The sequence below is a fragment of the Solanum stenotomum genome, chromosome 3 (assembly GCF_019186545.1).
Source record: "Solanum stenotomum isolate F172 chromosome 3, ASM1918654v1, whole genome shotgun sequence".
NCBI classification, from domain to species: domain Eukaryota; kingdom Viridiplantae; phylum Streptophyta; class Magnoliopsida; order Solanales; family Solanaceae; genus Solanum; species Solanum stenotomum.
The window spans coordinates 66,654-85,566 of record NC_064284.1 but is presented as its reverse complement, the minus strand read 5'-3'; the positions used below and the strand labels follow the sequence as shown (position 1 = coordinate 85,566).

Below are 18,913 nucleotides of genomic sequence, written 5' to 3'. Positions count from 1 at the left end.
AGTAACACGTCGTAACTTGTACGCACCAACTAGAGGAGAATGCTAGAATAAGAGCTTGTTTGGATTGGATTAAAAGTTGGTCAAACCTACTTTCAAGTCATTTTTAGCTTTTGGGAGTGTTTGACAAAGTTAAAATTAACTTAAAATAGGTTTAAAATGACTTAAAAAAAGTTAAAAGTTACAAGTAGGTACTTCCCTGCTTTTCATTTTTAACTTAAAAGTTACTAAAGTTTGACTTTTTGAAAACTACTTTTAAAAAGCTATTTTTTTAAGTTAAGCCAAACAGACTCTAAGAATAGGAATAGAATTGTATATAGTGTCATACGTGGAAAAGAATTGTAATATAGTGTCTACAAATAGAGCACAATGTAATAAACACAAAACCAAAATGCTTCACAATAAGAAGGGTAAACCATTTATCATTTCTGGGAAGGGATGCGTTGGAAGTCATTAATTTAAGTATTTAATTATATTTTTAGTTGCTTTATTTATTATTCTAGAATAGGGTTTAGTTTTAGAGTTTCATAAGAATTAGGTTAAGTTATAGTTATTAGTTTGGAACAGGATTTAAGGTCTCCTACTTTCATAAGAATTAGACTTCCTATTGATGTAATACGACTCTTATTTAAAGGGACTTTTGATGAATAAATCAGTAAGTCATAATTAAGCAAAAAGCAAGAGATCGGAGTTCTCTCTTCCATTGAACTCTAAGGTTTTTGTCTCCCTTTAAAGAGCTGAAGAGATCAGAGTTCTCTCTTTTAATGAACTCTAAGGTTTCAACCTCCCTTTAACGAGCTGATTTATATATCGCCCTGTGAATCGATCCTTCCCTAAAGATTCATAACATAATAATTGTACCATAATAATGACCAACAATATGGAAGGAAGCATTTATCATGGTGTTAACTTATGGAAAGGGTGTCCGAGACTGTCCATAAAGCTATTCATATACTCACTTGTATAAACATTCGCTCAGCATCACCAACATTTCCGTTCTCTTTCAAAATAATACCCTGCACAAATCGAGATGAAGAAATCTATAAACCTACAATAAAAACATAAAAATTCAAAAAATAATCATCATGTCATGATTGTCTTCCTATTCTACAAGATATCATACTATTTATTAACTAATATTCATTTACACTACTTTGATATATTATGAAAAACAACAATTTATTCCTTCACAAGGTAGGGGTAAGGCTGCATACATACTACCCTCCCCCAGATCCCACTTGTGGGATTACACTAGGTGTGTAGTTGTTGTTGTTGCCACACTTCACACTATTCTTTGAATCTTATCTCTACTATCTCTTCTAGGGGTGTCAAATGGGCAGATTAGGTTGAAATTAGAGATATTAAAATGGGTTGAAAAAGAAATCGGGTTGGGTTATGACCCGCACAAGTTTACTTTGGGCTCAAATGGGCTAAAAATTGGGTTGGGTCATGACCTGCCCAATTTGATCTGCTTAATGTCAATAATTTTAACATATTATTATTTAACTTTTATAACCGCAATTTGAGTTTCAACTCAAGAAAAAAAAATCACAAATGGATGAATAAATCCTAGAAGATATAATATAGATAGCAATTCATACCTTCAATATAGGAACATACATTACATCAATGCAAATAAAGAGTCTTAAAACGGGTTGAAATTGGAGATTAAATTGAGCTCAGTTGAAGATTCTTTTAAAATGGGTTAAGACTTGAATGGGTTGAGCTTGAACCCAATTTAAACTATTTTGAGCCCAACACCCATAAAATTCTGGGCATGTTGGGCGGGTTACCTATATTTAGGCTCATTTTGACACCCCTAATCTCCACATTAAAACTAAGCTTTGCAAGATTAGGAACTCTAATATTTCTTTTGTAGTTAAACTTAAAAACTACACAATATTACTAATAAGATTAATAATTGCACAAAACACAATTTTTGGATCGTCCTAAATGATTTCCAAAATTTTGTAGACCATTTAATGCGCAAACTTTAAGCGGATAGAAATACAAATAACTGTTGCAGGTAAAATATGGACCAGATTGAAAGAACCTTCGCTAAGTAACCCCTAAAGTCGTCAGGATAGGTAGAAATGAGTTGATTATATACAGACACGGCATCACTGATATGGCCCCATTCTGAGTATGCTTTTCCCAGAAGCAGGTCAACCTGAAAAGGGAGTAGAAAAGGAATAAAAGGTAACTGTGCAATGAGTGCATTCATTCAAGCAAGAGAATGCAACAATCCTTGCCTTTGATAATGGTCCCTCAAATGAGTGAAAGATACCTTGCACAATTTCCCTCGAAAGCAGGTAACCACTAAGGAAAACAGATGTTTTATTTGTTTTTCTTAACCAATTTAACCATAAAAACTAGTATTTGTTAAAACGGAGAACACAATTTTGCATTAGGAAACTAGTTTCATGCGAGTAATAACATTGAGATTCCCAATAGCTTGCTAATAATTGCTAGGATTTCCAGAAGAAGATGCCATTATTTGACGATAAATAAAAAGGAACATTGAATATTCGAGTGGTTGAAGCTGAACTGTACAGAAGTTAGCAAAGAGAGAAAAGTTCCAAATTGTCAATTTATTAATTAACCTCATTTTCTTGAGTAGGATTTCAACATTACATCTAACATTCACAGAACGAGACAACATAAGAGAGCGTGATTGGTAACTTATTTCATACTTCTACAAAGGTTCCAGATAAAGTTACCATCTACCTCCGTCTGTGCTATGCATAGAAGAAAAAAGAGACAACTTAGTATATCATGTGCCAAGAAGTTAATTCTAATTGAGAGCACACTGCAATATTCACTCATATTAACCAACAATACCTAACACATTTCAACAGCTTTACAGTTGAACAAAGTGAAGGAACTGTAGAAATTGTCAACAGCTTTGCACATGATATTCTGGTAGGGCTAGTCATCTAAAGCGAGGAACTTCTTCTCCATCGTTAACTAGAGTTTCTCTTGTTTTTAATCTTTGCTGTTTCTTTCATTCTCTTACATTTGCTCCTATGTTCAGATCCATGTGTTTATCCTTTTATTAATGAAGAAAATTTTACAGGCTACCAGATGATACAGCCTAACAATTATTTCCTACAGGGTTCATTGTAGAAGTGTCAACTCATCTAAGTTTCCAAGCGAAGTTATATTTTGAGATAAATTTTTACATGTTTTTTTTTTGGTAAGAAAAATTACATGTTTAAACTAGATAAAAATTACTACTAATTACAGTTTAAAGTTACAAATATTTAATAAGTGTTTGAAGAATTATTTACTCTCCAAATAATAATTGTACCAAACAAATCAAAACCGAGGGAGTATCAGAATTGACATGCTAAACTTACTTGAATTGGGTCTACCTCTGACTTTGATTTCGCTGCACTGTTCTTGGTTCCATCATTGCTACCACTAGTTTTTTCTTCTTTCAGACTTTTGCGTGATGCGGATGCCAAAAGCATTTGAACAGCCTAAAAAAGTAAGATATCCATATCAAGTCCACATATTGAAATGCTACATAAAGGAAATCAGTTTTAATTATGTTATTATAGCAACAAAGATGATAAATGGCCATTTTCTTATCATGCTTGCAGAAGGTTGCTTTGCAATCTTAGACACGACTGAATGGTAGAGAAACTCGATACAAGAAGACCATCTGGAATGATGGTGTCATCACCTTTTATGTCAAGAAGTTGTCTGAATATGAACCCATGCAAGAGATACCAACATTGCAGATATATCAACCCTGTTTGAACTTTGCTGGCATGGCCGAATGCTCGCAAGGTTCTAAACATTTCATTCAGGGTGGGTGATGGGGGTAAGGTGAGCTTTTGGGGACAGGCGGTGTGGGTAAAAGACTTTGAGACTCATATGTCTACATATCTACAAAATTTCATGCCAAAAGGAGATGGCAGTCCAACGTTTGTGGAGACTACAAGGAGAACTGTAGTGGGATTTGAGGTTTAGGAGTGGTGAAAGAATTTCAGAATCTGCTTTGCAATCAACAGAGTTCACATGATAGTCATGATGTATGGAGATGGGAGGATAAGGAATACAGTGTCTTTTCTGTTAAAGTTCTATTATGAGAAGCTTTTGGTTGGAGGAGCCAGCCTTTCCATACATTTCGTTATGGATCCCTAGCGTACCGACTAGCAAGAAAAGCCTATTTTTTCACTTGGTTAACTTTGAGAGAGGTGATTTTGATAGCGGAGAATTTGAGAAAGATTACTTATGTTAGTTGGTGCCTCATGTGTAAAGACTCAGTGAAAGATGTGAATCACCTCCTATTACGGACATCTTATTCGTGGTGGTAATTATTGAGGCCGTTTGATCTTGAGTGGGTGATGTTGGGCACTGTGAAAGAAACTATGTTTAGTTGCGCTGTCAGAAGACGAAGAAGAAGATGAAGGGAATGGGATGTTCCACCTTTAGCATTAATGTGGATAATTTGGAAGAGAGGAACATGAGAGCTTTTGATGGTGTAGAAAGATCTTGTTCACTTGAGGAGTAGCCTCTTTTCTCTTATTTACTTCCAGTGCACCCATAAGGTTCCTTTATGTATAGAAGATTGGATGTATTTCGTAGAAAACCATGTCTTTTGTAAGGTTGACTACTTTTTGGTGTACCACTTGTATACGGCTAAGTTGCTCAAACTCGAGCGCCCAACGTAGATCCATTTAATTATTCCCTTCGTCCCAATTTATGTGACACTATTTTTCTATGCACGGAATTTAAGAAAGAAATGAATACTTTTGAAACTTGTGGTTTAAAACAATTCTTAGACATTTGTGTGACTTATAAATTATCTCATTAAGGGTAAAATAATAATAGTTTTATCGTTATATAGTTTCTAAATATAGAAAGGCAACATTCTCTTTGGGACATACTAAAAAGAAAAGTGTGCCACATAAATTGGGACAGCGGGAGTATTAAGTTACAACAACGTTGAGTAACATCCAACATCTTTACCGTTGTCAATGAATCTATTCTACATTCGATTTTACTCTATGTTAAAAGAATTCAGTGAATGTTATTCTGATATAAGTCACCTTATTCTTTGTCAATGAATGTTAGCTAGTAAAGTGAAATCGCTAGTTGACATACACAAATCAATAGGATAACTGAGTAGGCTTAGCACTGAAAATACTATTTAAAGCAACCTACTCTAACATCTAAAGAACAGTTTATATAATCAGATTTAAAAGTGAGCAAACTGGCATTGTGAAACCAATAGATTTTACTTAGCTTTAAACATCAAACTAATTACAAATTGAGAGAATTGGGGTGGGGGGGAGTTGAATTCTCAAGATTGGAACTTCAAAATGCAATAACATGTTCCACATATTCCCAATAAGCTCCAAATATAGTACTCCGTATTAAGTATCATTCTTTCGCCGTTTCACGCATTATAAGTTGCAGAAATTTGGTCAATTTTAAGAGATCACACCAATCCTCTTAACTGATTTCAGGTGCCTTATGTTACATGCACTCTTACATGTATATGGATCCGATACAGATAAATATACTTAGTTGTATATTTTGAAGGATCCATGAGAAGCATCAAATATATATGTCATATCCAATTTCAACAAGGTGCATCAAGACAAATGAAGGGTCCGTGCAATGGACCAGTGCTAAAAGGTGCATCAAGACAAATAAAGAGTCCATGAAAGAGAGCAGGTGCCAGAGGAGAAAAACATTTATAAAGATCACACCCTTGGCAAAAGGCTAAAGTACCTAAGGCAGTTTACATATTCAATTTCACATAGTATCTTGAACACAAATGAACTATACACATTTTGACAGTGTTTACTCAATCTCAGAGCATAATATTCACTTGTCTACTTATGAACTGTGGTTACGATGGTAATATGGATACCCTTTTCTACTTCAGTTCCACCAAAGACGACATCTTCATATTTTTATCAGAGCTAACAAATTATTAAGCGGTCAAAAAAGTGATTAACTGGAACAAAGAAACTGAGAATCATTTCCTGTCTAGAAGTGCAGGCAATGGAACAATGTAAAAAGAGGAAATAGCAGATTGACCAACCAACCTCATCTGGCTTCCTCGCGGCAATCAGTGCATTTGTAAGGCCACGTAGAACTTCAAAATCAATAGTTCTGGATACCTGTAAGATCATCCTAACAGGTTATTCGAGTTTGGGTAAGTGCTGAGAAAACTTCTCTATGAACAAGAGGTGAAGAATCTCTAATAAACATTTTGTTTGTGGGATTTGGTATGGTCTACTAGCATGACAAACCTGATGTATATAAATCAGTTAACTTTTAGGCTAGGTAGATGTTTAGATAGAATAAATAAAATAAGGAAACTTCTTTCGAAAACTTTACAACCAACCAACATTTCAAAAGGTTCAAGTCTAGAGAGTTACTACAGGTAAGCACCATAAACAATGATAACTGATTAAAGTAACAAGGTATACCAGAATAGGCATATTATCCAGCTAATAAGCTACTGACCATGGCAGACATTCTAAAAGCAGCAGCACTTCCTTCATAATCCATCAGTCCATATTTGACTTCTCCAAGCAAACGGTAAACATCTGGGTCACTTGGTTTTTTCTGCATTCGCAAACAGGTGATTGCGTGATATTCATATGGACATAGAACAATCTCTTAATAAGCAAAAAATACATCAGCCGAAGAAAACCTTAATCAATTCTTCAAGAAGGGAAGAGGCTCGATTGTACTCCCCCAGTTCTGCTAAGGTCACAGCAGCTCCCTGAAAACCATTAAAAAAAACTTACACAGTTGCAGAGTGAAAATTAAAAAGAGGTGGTTTTGGATTGGATGACATCAAAAAAAGAAATTGTCATACAAGAATTCTTACATAAAATTATAAAGGAAAATCCTTATAAGACACAGGGCACTATGATCCCGTTTAGATTAGCTGATTATAAATAGCTGCTAAGCATTTTCAAATGTTGATCATGGTTTAATAAATGGGCAGTCGTGTTTGATAGAAGTACTAAAATTGCTAATAAGTGGTAAAGAAGTGTTGATAAGCTGTTCTTTTGTTAGAATTACTAAAATACCTTTACACGTTTTACAAGAAGCTATAAATTTCAAAGTATTGTTGTAAAAAAAAAAAGGAGGCACAAGTGAAGAAGTTAGGTGTTCTATTTTGGTAAAGAGTGTACACATTCTCACCCCTACCTTATGAAGTTAGAGAAATTGTTTCTAGTAGACCCTTGTCTCAAGTAAAACATATCAAAAGACAAGTATGGAAAAGAAATACAACAGTAAAAAATCCATGCTAAAAATAAAAGAGAAGGGAACAATAGCAACAACAGATAATATGGTAACTGAAGCAAAGGAAACAACATGTCAATTTTTGAGACCTTAATAAATCCAGCAAGACCCAATCCACTGGATTGTTGTTGGAATAAAGGGAACGAGAAGGAGGTGAGACATTAAACCCAGGTTTTTCTGGAATAAGAACTTGTAGAAATTTGATTCCTCCTTTCACTTGACTATCCACCCAACTGTCATCATTTTTGTCAAGGTTGACTGGGACAAGATATCAATGTGAATTAAAGCTATGATGCACAGGGATGTTGAGGACAAAGGAACCACAGGTTTCCATGATAGGCAAGGAATAAGATGGTTAGGGCCAGTATAGTAGTTGCACACCAGAAAAAAGTTGTCATAACTTTAGTGTCGTCGAACTGGGAAATTGTCTGCTAGATTCAAGTTGAATGCCTCATAAGAGAATGTTAGAAAAAGAACATGAATAGTATATAGAATCCTACTTGGAATTGGAATAGTGTATAGAATCCTACTTGGAAAAGGATTGTAATATAGTATCTATAAATAGGTAGGGTCTCAATGTAATAATGTGGATACACAATTCAATAATATTTTTCTCTTATATTTCTCGCATGGTATCAAGCCTTAACAATCTTGGTAGAGAAAAAAAAAATCTTTCGCAGTCGGTGGACAGTTATAACTCATATTGCCGCCCGTTTGGCCAATGATTATGTTAGCACAAGTTAGGGCAATGCTATATGCATGAAAATAATCATGCTAAATGATTGATTTGAGAAGCATATGGACAAAGAAAGTAGTCACCGTGCTTCATTCCGATGACTACTTTCTCAAATATGATTTTGCATAGCACCATGCATCTTTCCGATGGTTACTTTCCCATATACGATTTGGGTAGCAATGTGCATCTTTCCAGTGACTACTTTTTCATATCTAATTTGTGTAGCACCATGCATTTTTCTGGTGACTATTTTTTCATATTTGATTTTGCGTGGCACCGTGCATCTTTCCGGTGACTACTTTCTCAAATCTGATTTTGTGTGGCACCTCCGGTGACAGCATTTTTATATTTGATTTGTGTAGCGCCGTGCATCTTTCCGGTGACTACTTTCTCCTATTTGATTTGTGTAGCACCTTGCATCTTTTCAGACTACTTTCTTATATCTAAGTTGTGTAGCACCGTGCGTCTTTTCAACGACTCATCTGATCTGCATAATTTCGTGCGTCTTTCCGGTGACTCCTCAAATATGACTTACGTAGTCTCACTTTTCGCTAGTGTAGTGCGAAAACCAACACCACCAAGACGTACAGTATCTCCTTGCGTTTAAACCACAACTCACGCTACAACGGATAAACCTCCCACGTGCCTCCATGCGCCACCCAAGATATCATCACCTTTGATGAGATCGTACCACGCACTGATGCGTGAGCCTCTTCCAACCAGTTTTTTGGCGACTTTCTTGTTCAATATCAACTCATCTCTTGATTCCGAGACAATCCATATATTTTATACCAGATTTTAAGCACTTTCCAACAACCAATACACTGTTTCCGACAAATATGAGTTTTCCAATATTATTCTCCATTTCAGATTCACTTTTGCCAAAAGGGTATACTCAGATTCTATCTATGGTTGTCATTTGCCATTTGTCTTTTAATTAGTTGGACATTAATAATGTTTTTTTCCATAGTGACCTCGAGGAAAAAGTCTATATGGAGCAACCACTTGATTTTGTTGCTCGGGGGGAGTCTAGTAGCCTTGTATGTCGGTTGCGCAGGTCACTCTATGATCTGAAATAGTCTTCTCAAGCTTGGTTTGGAAAGTTCAACACAATAATTTAGGAGCTTGGCATAACTTGTAGTAGAGCTGATCATTTTGTGTTTTATCAAATATTCTGCATCAAATCCAGTATTTCATGAGAGAAATAAGCAAATTGAGATACTATTATAAGATTAGTGAAGTTGAGGGATCAACTTGCAATTATCTTCACCAAGTCCCTCATTGGTCTCGTATCACTTGTATGCACTTGCTTGACGGGAAGCGTTTGAATAGGAATAAAAATATGAATAGAATATAGAATCCTACTTGGAAAAAGATTGTAATATAGGGTCTATAAATAAGGTCTCAATGTAATAATGTAGATACACAATTTAATAATATTTTTCTCCTATATTTCTCACAAAGAAGAAATGGGTTGATGCTCATCAACAAACCTGCCAGAAACAATTAGAGGCAATGAATCACCGTCTAAAGTGAAGGGGACTAACCTAGAGGTTCCAAAGTCTAATAATAGCTAACATATTTGCATTTCATATCGCTACTCAATCTTAAAGTAAAGAGAACAATGGTATTGATGGGTGAGATATGTTTAAGGTGCAAAAAGTTTTCGCCTCCTTATGCAATAAGATTAATTTCTAGACCCTGAGCATAAGTATATACAACTCTAAGGAGGCTAAACTAAAGTAGGTATGCTCTTGCTGAGAGAATAGAAAATTCTGAAACTGTAAGCATACAAACAAAGAAATATTAAACTACATCATAGATAACAACTCACTTCAAGCGAGATGGGATCCTCTGGTGATGAAGCCAGTGTAGCCTCAAATTGCTGAAGCGTCTTCTGCAAAAGCATCAAATCTGATGAACAATATATGGGTGCCAGTGAATTCTTCATTTATACAAAATTGAGTGAATTTAACATATTGCTAAACAGTTTTCTTTTCTAAGGAACTTCTATATGCAGAAATTACTAGAATTGCACATTTTATATCCTAAATATTCATTTAACTCCATATGGACCTGTTTCATACTTTCATATCAGAGAGAAGTTGGCCGTACTGACTAGCAATGAAAACTACATATGCAAGCCCATTAGATAAAGAGATGATAGGGATTGGCAATAGGTGCTCACCAATCTTGCCTCTTTCTGAAGCAACTTTCAACTGAACTCAAAAGCATGTCTTACCTTCCTTATAGTTGCACACTAGAAAATTATTAATTTCAGTGCGACGGAAAACAATTTACCAGGAGGTTAGCTCTCTCATCTTCAGCAATTCTCTTACCCTTGCTGGCAATCTCCTCAGTGGGACTAACACTGGACCAATGGCCTCATTAGGATATATTGAAAACAAAAAAGGGGGGAAATAAAAAGAAATAAGCAACAAACTAATCATGAGACGTTGAAACCTCTGGATAGAGTAGAAAAGAAAACCAGGACGGAAATGATGAGATCTATTTGATAACAAATAGCCAGCATAATTGGAAGCACCAGAATCTACCTTCCAGAGGGAAGAAAGTCACCAAGTGCAAACAAGAGTCCAAATACAATAACAGCTGCTCCAACTCCTATCTATTAAATTTGGAATAAATCTATTAGTATCCGTATGAAGAAATGAATTCAAATGGATCAATAGGCGGATGTGTCAGCTAGATTATAGTACCACCTTGGTACCCAGTCCGATTGTTGTACTTCTGGACTCAACCGGAGCATCATAGTCAATTGCTCCATATGCTTTCTCTTCCTCTGTTTTTTTCTGCTGAAGCGCCGACCTAACAGATAGTGAAAAATCTTAGTCAATGAAACATATTTTAATCAATGAAGAAAAAAAGAGAAAAAAAGGATAATGTCATCAACACATTGGCCACATAGCCCACAAAGATGGAACAAGAAGTCCAAGAAGTAAGAAACTAGACATCAAAAGTTGACACAACATAGATTTAACATGCCTACATTGTCGAAGCAGAGCTTACTTTATCCAAGAACTAAAAACATCCCAAAACAGTCTAGATTATAAACTCAGAAGTTGAAATTGCACAAATTTTGCCTTAGCAACCAGAAGTTCAATAATTGATCAAAAACTTGTCACCAATTGAAATTGCACAAATTTTGCCTTTGCAACCAGAAGTTCAATAATTGATCACAGCACTTGTCACCAGTGATTATTCATTCAATCCCTTGTTTGGAATGCAAAATGTTGGTGACACATCTAGTAAACATGATCAAGTAGTTCCAAGATTATTTTTCATACTAGGTCATTGAAAAGTGATGGCCACTACCAGCTGATGGATTGGCCAGGACTGCTGACAGAGTCTGTCCTAATCTGTGTATGAATGTATTACTTCCTCCTTTTTATTCAGGTGGTTGGGGAGAGAGTCTCTATTTAAATCACATTGACATGACCCTAGATGGAGGTCGAGGATTAGGGTAGAAGGGTAGTAGGTAGCCGAGTGTTGTAGTACTTTTACGTGGGAGAGGCAGGGGCCTTGTCTCATCTTTCTCCTTAATTAGTAATCTTATCTAGTATTGCATAGTATCTTATTCTCTGTTTTACCCACTACTTGTTACTTCATTTGCTTTGTTTATCTTGCTATTTTTGGGGTCGTTAATTCCTTTCTATTCTGTTTTGATTACACTTCTTGTGAGCCGAGGGTCTATACGAAACATCTCTCTACCTCACAAAAGTAGGGGTAAGGTCTGCGTACATCAAACCATCCCCAGACCCCACTTGTGTAGGTACACTGATAAGTTGTTGTTATTGTTGTGACTATGCGCATACAAGATGATATGATGAAGCATATATACGAGGGCTACTTGCATGTATGTGAAGTCTAATGAGTACACCACATACAATGATGAAAAATAATCTCTTTCATCTGCTTTTGTGAGTCATCAAATTTTGGACTCCAATACAATATGAACAGATAATTGGCTCAAAAGGAAAATTTACAATGACTAGTGCTATACAACAAAAATTAATTTTATAAGATAGCTACTGCAGATAAGCATAAATTTAAAACCAGCAGGAAAGAAACCATTCTAAATACTAGTAGCACCTTTTTACTGCTTGCAACCGTTCCTCAAACTTAAGATCTGACCCCACACTTTTTGACTTTCTGACATCATTTGTAGAGTTCAAACGAGGTGCCTCTGCACAATAATGAGCCTTAGATTGTATATTCTACAACATCTATTACTCAGACCTCACTTTAAACAAGATATAACAGGGGGGAAAACCTTTAAGAGACCACTTAGTATGATAACAGAAGAATGTGATCACACATTTTGAATTAGAAATAAGCTTCCAAAGCATACGTATTTTTGCCAGAAGAATCAACTTTACAATCCAGTAGAATGTGTGATTTCAAATAGTTTTGACAAGGGAGGACGAGGCAAGGAATCAAAAGATAAATTCGGAAGGGAAAACCAGAAAACAGAAACAAACACAGATCATACAACACTATGAAACCGCTATGCATTAGAGCTCCTGTACACATAAAACATCAAATTGTTAACGTTAATAACACAACTGGCAAGAAAAACATCAGAATACTTTATTGCAATGTTTATTAAGCATTCAACAAAAAAAAAAAATCGGATCTAATCCAAACAGTAATCTATTAACACATTCAGGGGTTCAAAGAGTATTTCCAGAAGATTCAACCAAGTGTTGGAAACACATCAAGCAACCATGTACTCGAGCAATATATCACAGCTTAAACCATAATGATTGTTTTTCTTAGTATTGTTAGTTTCATGGAACAAAAAAATTTCTTCAAGCCAGCTTTATCCCATGGTTCAAAAACAATTTACCAGAACATCGGAGCCACAAATGACCTACTTTAACTAGCATGGAGATGACATGAAAAAAAATCAAAGATACTACTTTTTTCTAGAAAGGAAATTCATTAATAGGAGAGTCCTTAGGCTACAAGACTACAAATATTTTTCACAAAGGCTATAGGGGTCGACCCTCGACTACCTTCCTTCCGAGAGCATACGGCTCTACGACTTGTCTCCCAATGTGTCGTGTCTCTTTTCTAAGAACATGTTTGGTCTTCTCCAAAGTCCTATCAGGGATAGAGTGTTACATCGGTATTCCATCAGATCATATTTTCCATTACCGATATTCTTGAAAGTTGAAAATCAATTATGTGAGAAATGTTTCTCACGATGTGAATCAAACTCCATGTATCATTTATTGCATAGATCGTGAAAGTAAAATGATAAATCTAAGGTATACATCGTCTGTCTCAATACATACCTAGTTTTATTCTTATTTTTTCAAAAAGAGTTTTGGCATGCCTTATTTTAGGTTAAAAAGTTCCCAATGTATAATATTTGTTTAATGCTAAATATTTTTGATGCATCCAATAATATATACATCTAATCAAACAAACTTTTCTATTTTCTCTAAATTATTAATCTGTAAACCACAGGTACAAACAAAATGATACCCAACTACACACTACACAACATGCAAGGTAGGGTGGTTTACTAACTATTAAGGAGGTCGTCGGACTGTGGGGTAGATGAATTCCTGCAAGAGTAAACAATAGCTTTAGAATAACTACAATAAACTGACTTCCAGCACTATTTACATCAACATGCAGTTCTAGACAACACTTAAGGTAGGTACAAGTTCAGAGAATAATACACACAATTTCTAAAGCAGTAGGAGATGAGAGAAGTGAAAATAAAAATGAATCTTCTTCCTTATATCATGTATCATTCTAATTAAATTAATATCTCCCACTTCAAATGACCGTTCTATATCGCCTCTTAAGTTAAGTCTTCATGTACATACTGTTGTATATTTGAATAATCCACCTTATAAGTTTCAGCATATGCTTCCTTTTGTCACAAGTCTTGCCGTAAGTTTTGCCATAGAGCCTTCACGATTGCCTGACTAAGAAAACTCACTTGCATCCACTATTTTCTTTCTTTTGGTAAATCCACCAAATTTCAAGTGTTGTTTTCATCTAAAGCATGTATCTACTCAAGTATTGCATCTTCAAAGGTCTCCTTCCCCGTTTTGGGTACCAAGAGGCAATTGAAGTACTAAACACAGGAGATAAGTGGTCATAAAAATATTAGCAATGGAGTATGTGGATTTACACAAATTGTATCTTTAGAAGTGTAATAGGAAGGTCAAGGTTTTCTACAAGATTTCTTACAATGAAGAAGTTGGTACGAGTCATGGAGAAATTCTTCTTCCGAAAACAAGACACATGTAATACCCTATATTAAAATAAGGGCATAATTGTCATTTAACTCTCATTTAAAAAAACAAAAAAGAGGATCAGAAATTATTTTTTTTTAAAAAAAGGGGCTGAAAGCCCTAACAGAAGCAGCAGCAACGCTGCAACTTCAGGGATCAGGGATCAAAAGAAAAAAAAAAAAAAAAAAGGGACTCTTCTTGTTCTAGTGAGCGAACGAACGAAGGAGAAACATAAATTTAAATTGAAAGCCTTAGCTCTCAAACTAAAGAGAGAGGTGGAAGAAGAAGAAGAACGAAAAGAAGGTAAGTTTCTTAACTTAGTCTAAAGGTTGAATTTGTATCTTCCATGACTATAAGATTGGGAATTGGGAAGTTGAGAAACATGGGTTTAGAAGAAAAAGAGGAAATTTATTTCATTCTTATGAACCAAGTGAATATAGTCAATGATTTGAACTATAAACTTTGGTATTGGGCTTATATGCAATAAGAGTAATTGGGCAGTAAGGTTAGGTTGATCTTTTTACAGCGAGAATCGACCAAGAAGAGACTAATGTGTGTGATTAAAGCACTAATTAAGTGATTGGGCAGATTTCGAATCAGTCATGAAACATCTAGGGCTGGGTTTTTTTTAATGTAGCATGAATTACCTAAATGAAGGAGTTAACACGAAATTATTATGAATGTGATTATAGATTGACCAAAGGAATTCGTACGGAGTAATTGAGTGGCAAGCTTGGTAACTCAACACAAGTACTGTGAGTAGTAATCTTACCACAATTTGTATTTCACAAATTTCATGATTTTTACATGGTTTATAAAGTAAATGTGTTACTGAATGTTTCGAACTTGCATCGGGACAAGTCTTTTACTTGATATGATACTGAAAAGATTATTTGAGATGATCGCATTCTTACAAGATATGATTACTGGTATTGAAAAGGTTTTACACTTATTTGAGAAATAGTATTTTGACAGGTAGGTGATTGTTAAACTTTGAAATGATATGATTTAATAAGATTTAAATGCTCTGTTCAATTTTGAAATGCTTCTACTGATTACAGGAAAAGTTTAAAAAGGGAGTAGACCTTGATGAATCCCGTAGCTAACGGCGGGTTCGTTAGACCTGGTGCACCTTGTAGTTACTGATTACTGATAAAGACCTTGCTAGTCTGTTACTGATATCCCTCGAGTAGGGATCTACTGATATGAATACTTAACTCATTTATGAGGAGTTCACTGTTATTGGTACTTCTTAAAGAGAAGGCCACACTGATTACATGATTCATCCTTGGAAACCTCCCAGCTATAAGATTTGATATGAAAATATTCTTTTTCTGAGTTTGCTATTATGTATTTACATTGATTTTGCTTATATGAGGCACCTAAGGTTGAATATTGTTATTGTTTCTGAAAGAGCATTGTTTCATCATCATGACTACTACACTAGCATGCTTTCTGACTTGTCCCTCATTAAAATGGTTGTGGTTAAGTAATATTACTCACTGAGCTAGCGTCTCACTCCTCGCTATTTGTTTTTACAGAGAATTCAAGTGGTATTGAAGAGGATTCCATTAACTAGCGTGTGAGTTAGTAGCATCTGGTGAGCCCCGCATTGCTTCGCGTGGCAAGAGAACTATTGATTTGTTAGGTTTATTTAGTTTCTTTTAAAAACTCTTAGAATTGCTCCATTTGTCATTCTTTTGATTTGAGTCAAGATTAGTCCTTCGAATTATAGTCAAGTGACTAGTTTGGAATTTTTTTTCCGTAATTTGGAGATGAATTGGTTTTTATTTCGTGACAATTTGATCCTTGATGGATATTAAATGGTGGTTTATAGTTGCTATTAGTTGTGTTGTGAAATTCTGAGACAGGAAAAATCCAGGATAGGCCTAAAAACAAAGGAAACTCTGCCCGATTTTCTGTAGAATTCTGGTGAGGCTTGCTTTGGGATTCTCCCCTTAGCGCCGGTCATGATCCTTAATTGGGTCGTGACAACACATCAACTTGATCTTTCAACTTAAACATTGGACGAGGAAGAGAATTTCGAGAAAGGTTGCAAAGAAGGAAATATTTGCTGCAAAAGTCAAAATACTTTCAAAATGCAAGATCAATTGTATTTAAATAGATAAGAGTAGTTATTGGTGGTTACCAAGTTAAGACAACTTCTAGTTTAAAAACTAAGTACATTATTTATAAATTGAATTGGAACAATTTAAAACAAGAAGTGAAGAAAGAGAAGCATACCTTTGCGGCCGCACTGTGCCCTTGGCCTGCCTTCTGGCGGTTACAGAATTCTTACCCTGAATTAAAGTAGCAAGAACAGTATAGAAATAGATCGAAATTATGGATAACAATTCAGCAGTGTATCCATATTAGGATTACAAAATTAAAAGGGTGAAATCTGAGATAAGTATCATACCAATGAAATTGATAGAATCGAAATACCTTGTTAGTGTTGCCGTCACTCGGACCTAAACCACGACGTGAATTTGAATCAGTAGAGCAGCATATACAATTCAGAACCCCATACTTGGACTTGGTATGGTACTGAAAATGATGATTGCTCCGGCTTTTACCAGAAGGGAAAGAGAATGTTCGAGTATAAATACTGCAAGCGTCGGGCGAAGAGCGAGACTTAGGAGCAAACAACACTTGCGGCTGCTGAAGAACCGTAAAGTGAGTCGTTGCTGTTGTTGCAACGGCCATTAGATAAGGTATGCCGTTCTCTACAATTCATTCGTTACCGGACGCTACAAATCTTTCGCGTGGCATCGTTAATTGTTTGAAGCAATGCGGGCCGGTAAGTTAAAAAGTCAACAATCTTTTTTTCCCAAGTAATTTCTCTCATAAATAATTATAGTTCATATCTCTATTCATTTAAGGTTGATAATTTTTGTTTAACTCATACCAAATCATATACATATGTTGTATTTATATCATTAAGGTTCTTGTTACTCATTAGTCAATGATATAAGAGTATATGTATATTGTTGTGGTATCATTAACGTCTCTTACTGATTAATCAATGATACTATAAGAGTATATATTTCATTAGTCAATGATGTTTTAAGAGTATATACATACTCTTAGGGGTCATTTGGTTGGGAACAAGTTATCCTAGGATTAGTTATCTTGGGATAACTTATCTCATCATGTATATGAGAGAAGTTAGTCCATCACTTTGATATAAATGATGAAATAAGTTATCTCAAACATGACAACCAAACAAGATACAAAATTTTTATCCCTTCACTATTTTCTTATTCCATCATTATTTATTTTAATCCCTCACACCAAACGATCCCTTATAGTATCATTGATTAATAAGTAATTTCTGAACAAGAAACCTTAATAATATCAATACAATATATACATACATATATATATACTAGTTTTTCGATACGTGTGTTGCACGTGATTACCAATTCAGAAAATATATGTTATAGTAAATTATATTGCTTATTTAAGCAAAGATTTGAATAATAAGTTTTGCAGAAAATAATATTGCAGATTCTTTTGTGAATGTTCAGTGTGAATCGTCATATATTTCGCTTATTCACGCGAACCTATGAAGATGGTCAATGAAAAATTTTATTAGTTAAATGCAATAATGTATATATTTATTTCAAGTTGATAAAGTTCAATCATGTAATTAGTCGTATCTTACTAATATTACCTTATAGACAATATTTGTTGTACAACCAGATGTGTTTTGCAGGTGTATTCCACATTAGATTATTGAGATGTATTTTTTAGAACTATTTTTGTATATTTATTGTTATTTTATAAGTTATAACATAATAGATGTCGTTCTTGTTGTTGGCTCTTATATTTGACTTCTCGATGGATTGTGTACATAAATCAAATATAGTTATCTGACCGTCCATAGTTAACTGAGAAAGGTTTTCTTTTTTTTTCGGAAAAACTAAAAGTTCAAATTAAAGAATATATTATATATGTAAAAATCATATATATAATCACATGTTTATCTTACACCCAAAAATATATAGTTCATATACTTGTTAACGATTTTCAATTTATTATATCAAGCATGATTCGTCCAAGGAAAAATAACAACACCGTGTTATGACATATATATGGGCGGTATAATAATATGAAAAATTATTGGTCAAAGGTTAATATAAGGAAAAATGAAAGATAGAAATAATTAATGTAACAACTACGAGAATTCATAATATTATAACTAAAGAATGTAAAAGAGTGTGAATAATGTATGCAATAATTAGTAATAACTAAGAGAATTTATAATGTTATAACTAAAGAATTAATGTGAAATAGCTGAATTTCTAATAAATTTTATACTTACATAAATAAATAGGACTTCTAATTAATGTTACCATTTTTTTATATAGTTATTAGATTTTAATTTACTGTCAGGACAAAATGAAAATGTTTATTCCATATTACTGAATATAAAATTTATTTTGTAAATGATAATTTTTAAATGATTCATATATTATTCACATATTTTCACATTTGTTGTGAGTTTTTTTTTTTTAAAGAAAGAATTCAGAACATTATAAAATAATATATTTTGAAGTTAGAAGATCTTGTTAGCTTGATAATACATTCGTGACATATATAATACTTTATATGTATA

General features: G+C 34.3%; 1 protein-coding gene across 4 annotated transcripts in view; it reads right to left on the bottom strand.

The window, feature by feature from the left end:
* Nucleotides 1–17,082, bottom strand: part of LOC125858003 (uncharacterized) — a 28,045-nt gene extending 10,963 nt beyond the window's left edge. For 2 of the 4 annotated variants that reach the window (XM_049537660.1, XM_049537661.1), the window contains exons 1-14: nt 16,738–17,082; nt 16,537–16,592; nt 13,574–13,611; nt 12,128–12,221; nt 10,738–10,843; nt 10,573–10,643; nt 10,319–10,388; nt 9,852–9,914; nt 6,680–6,751; nt 6,490–6,591; nt 6,066–6,140; nt 3,357–3,479; nt 2,051–2,167; nt 957–1,013 (exon numbers count right to left, since the gene is read on the bottom strand). In XM_049537660.1, coding sequence (XP_049393617.1) covers nt 957–1,013; nt 2,051–2,167; nt 3,357–3,479; nt 6,066–6,140; nt 6,490–6,591; nt 6,680–6,751; nt 9,852–9,914; nt 10,319–10,388; nt 10,573–10,643; nt 10,738–10,843; nt 12,128–12,221; nt 13,574–13,611; nt 16,537–16,592; nt 16,738–16,998 — 1,305 coding nt within the window. In that variant the 5' untranslated portion in view covers nt 16,999–17,082. The remainder of the gene's footprint in view (nt 1–956; nt 1,014–2,050; nt 2,168–3,356; nt 3,480–6,065; nt 6,141–6,489; nt 6,592–6,679; nt 6,752–9,851; nt 9,915–10,318; nt 10,389–10,572; nt 10,644–10,737; nt 10,844–12,127; nt 12,222–13,573; nt 13,612–16,536; nt 16,593–16,737) is intronic. The other 2 variants (XM_049537662.1, XM_049537663.1) reach the window with 1 other exon arrangement.
* Nucleotides 17,083–18,913: the final 1,831 nt, after the last annotated feature.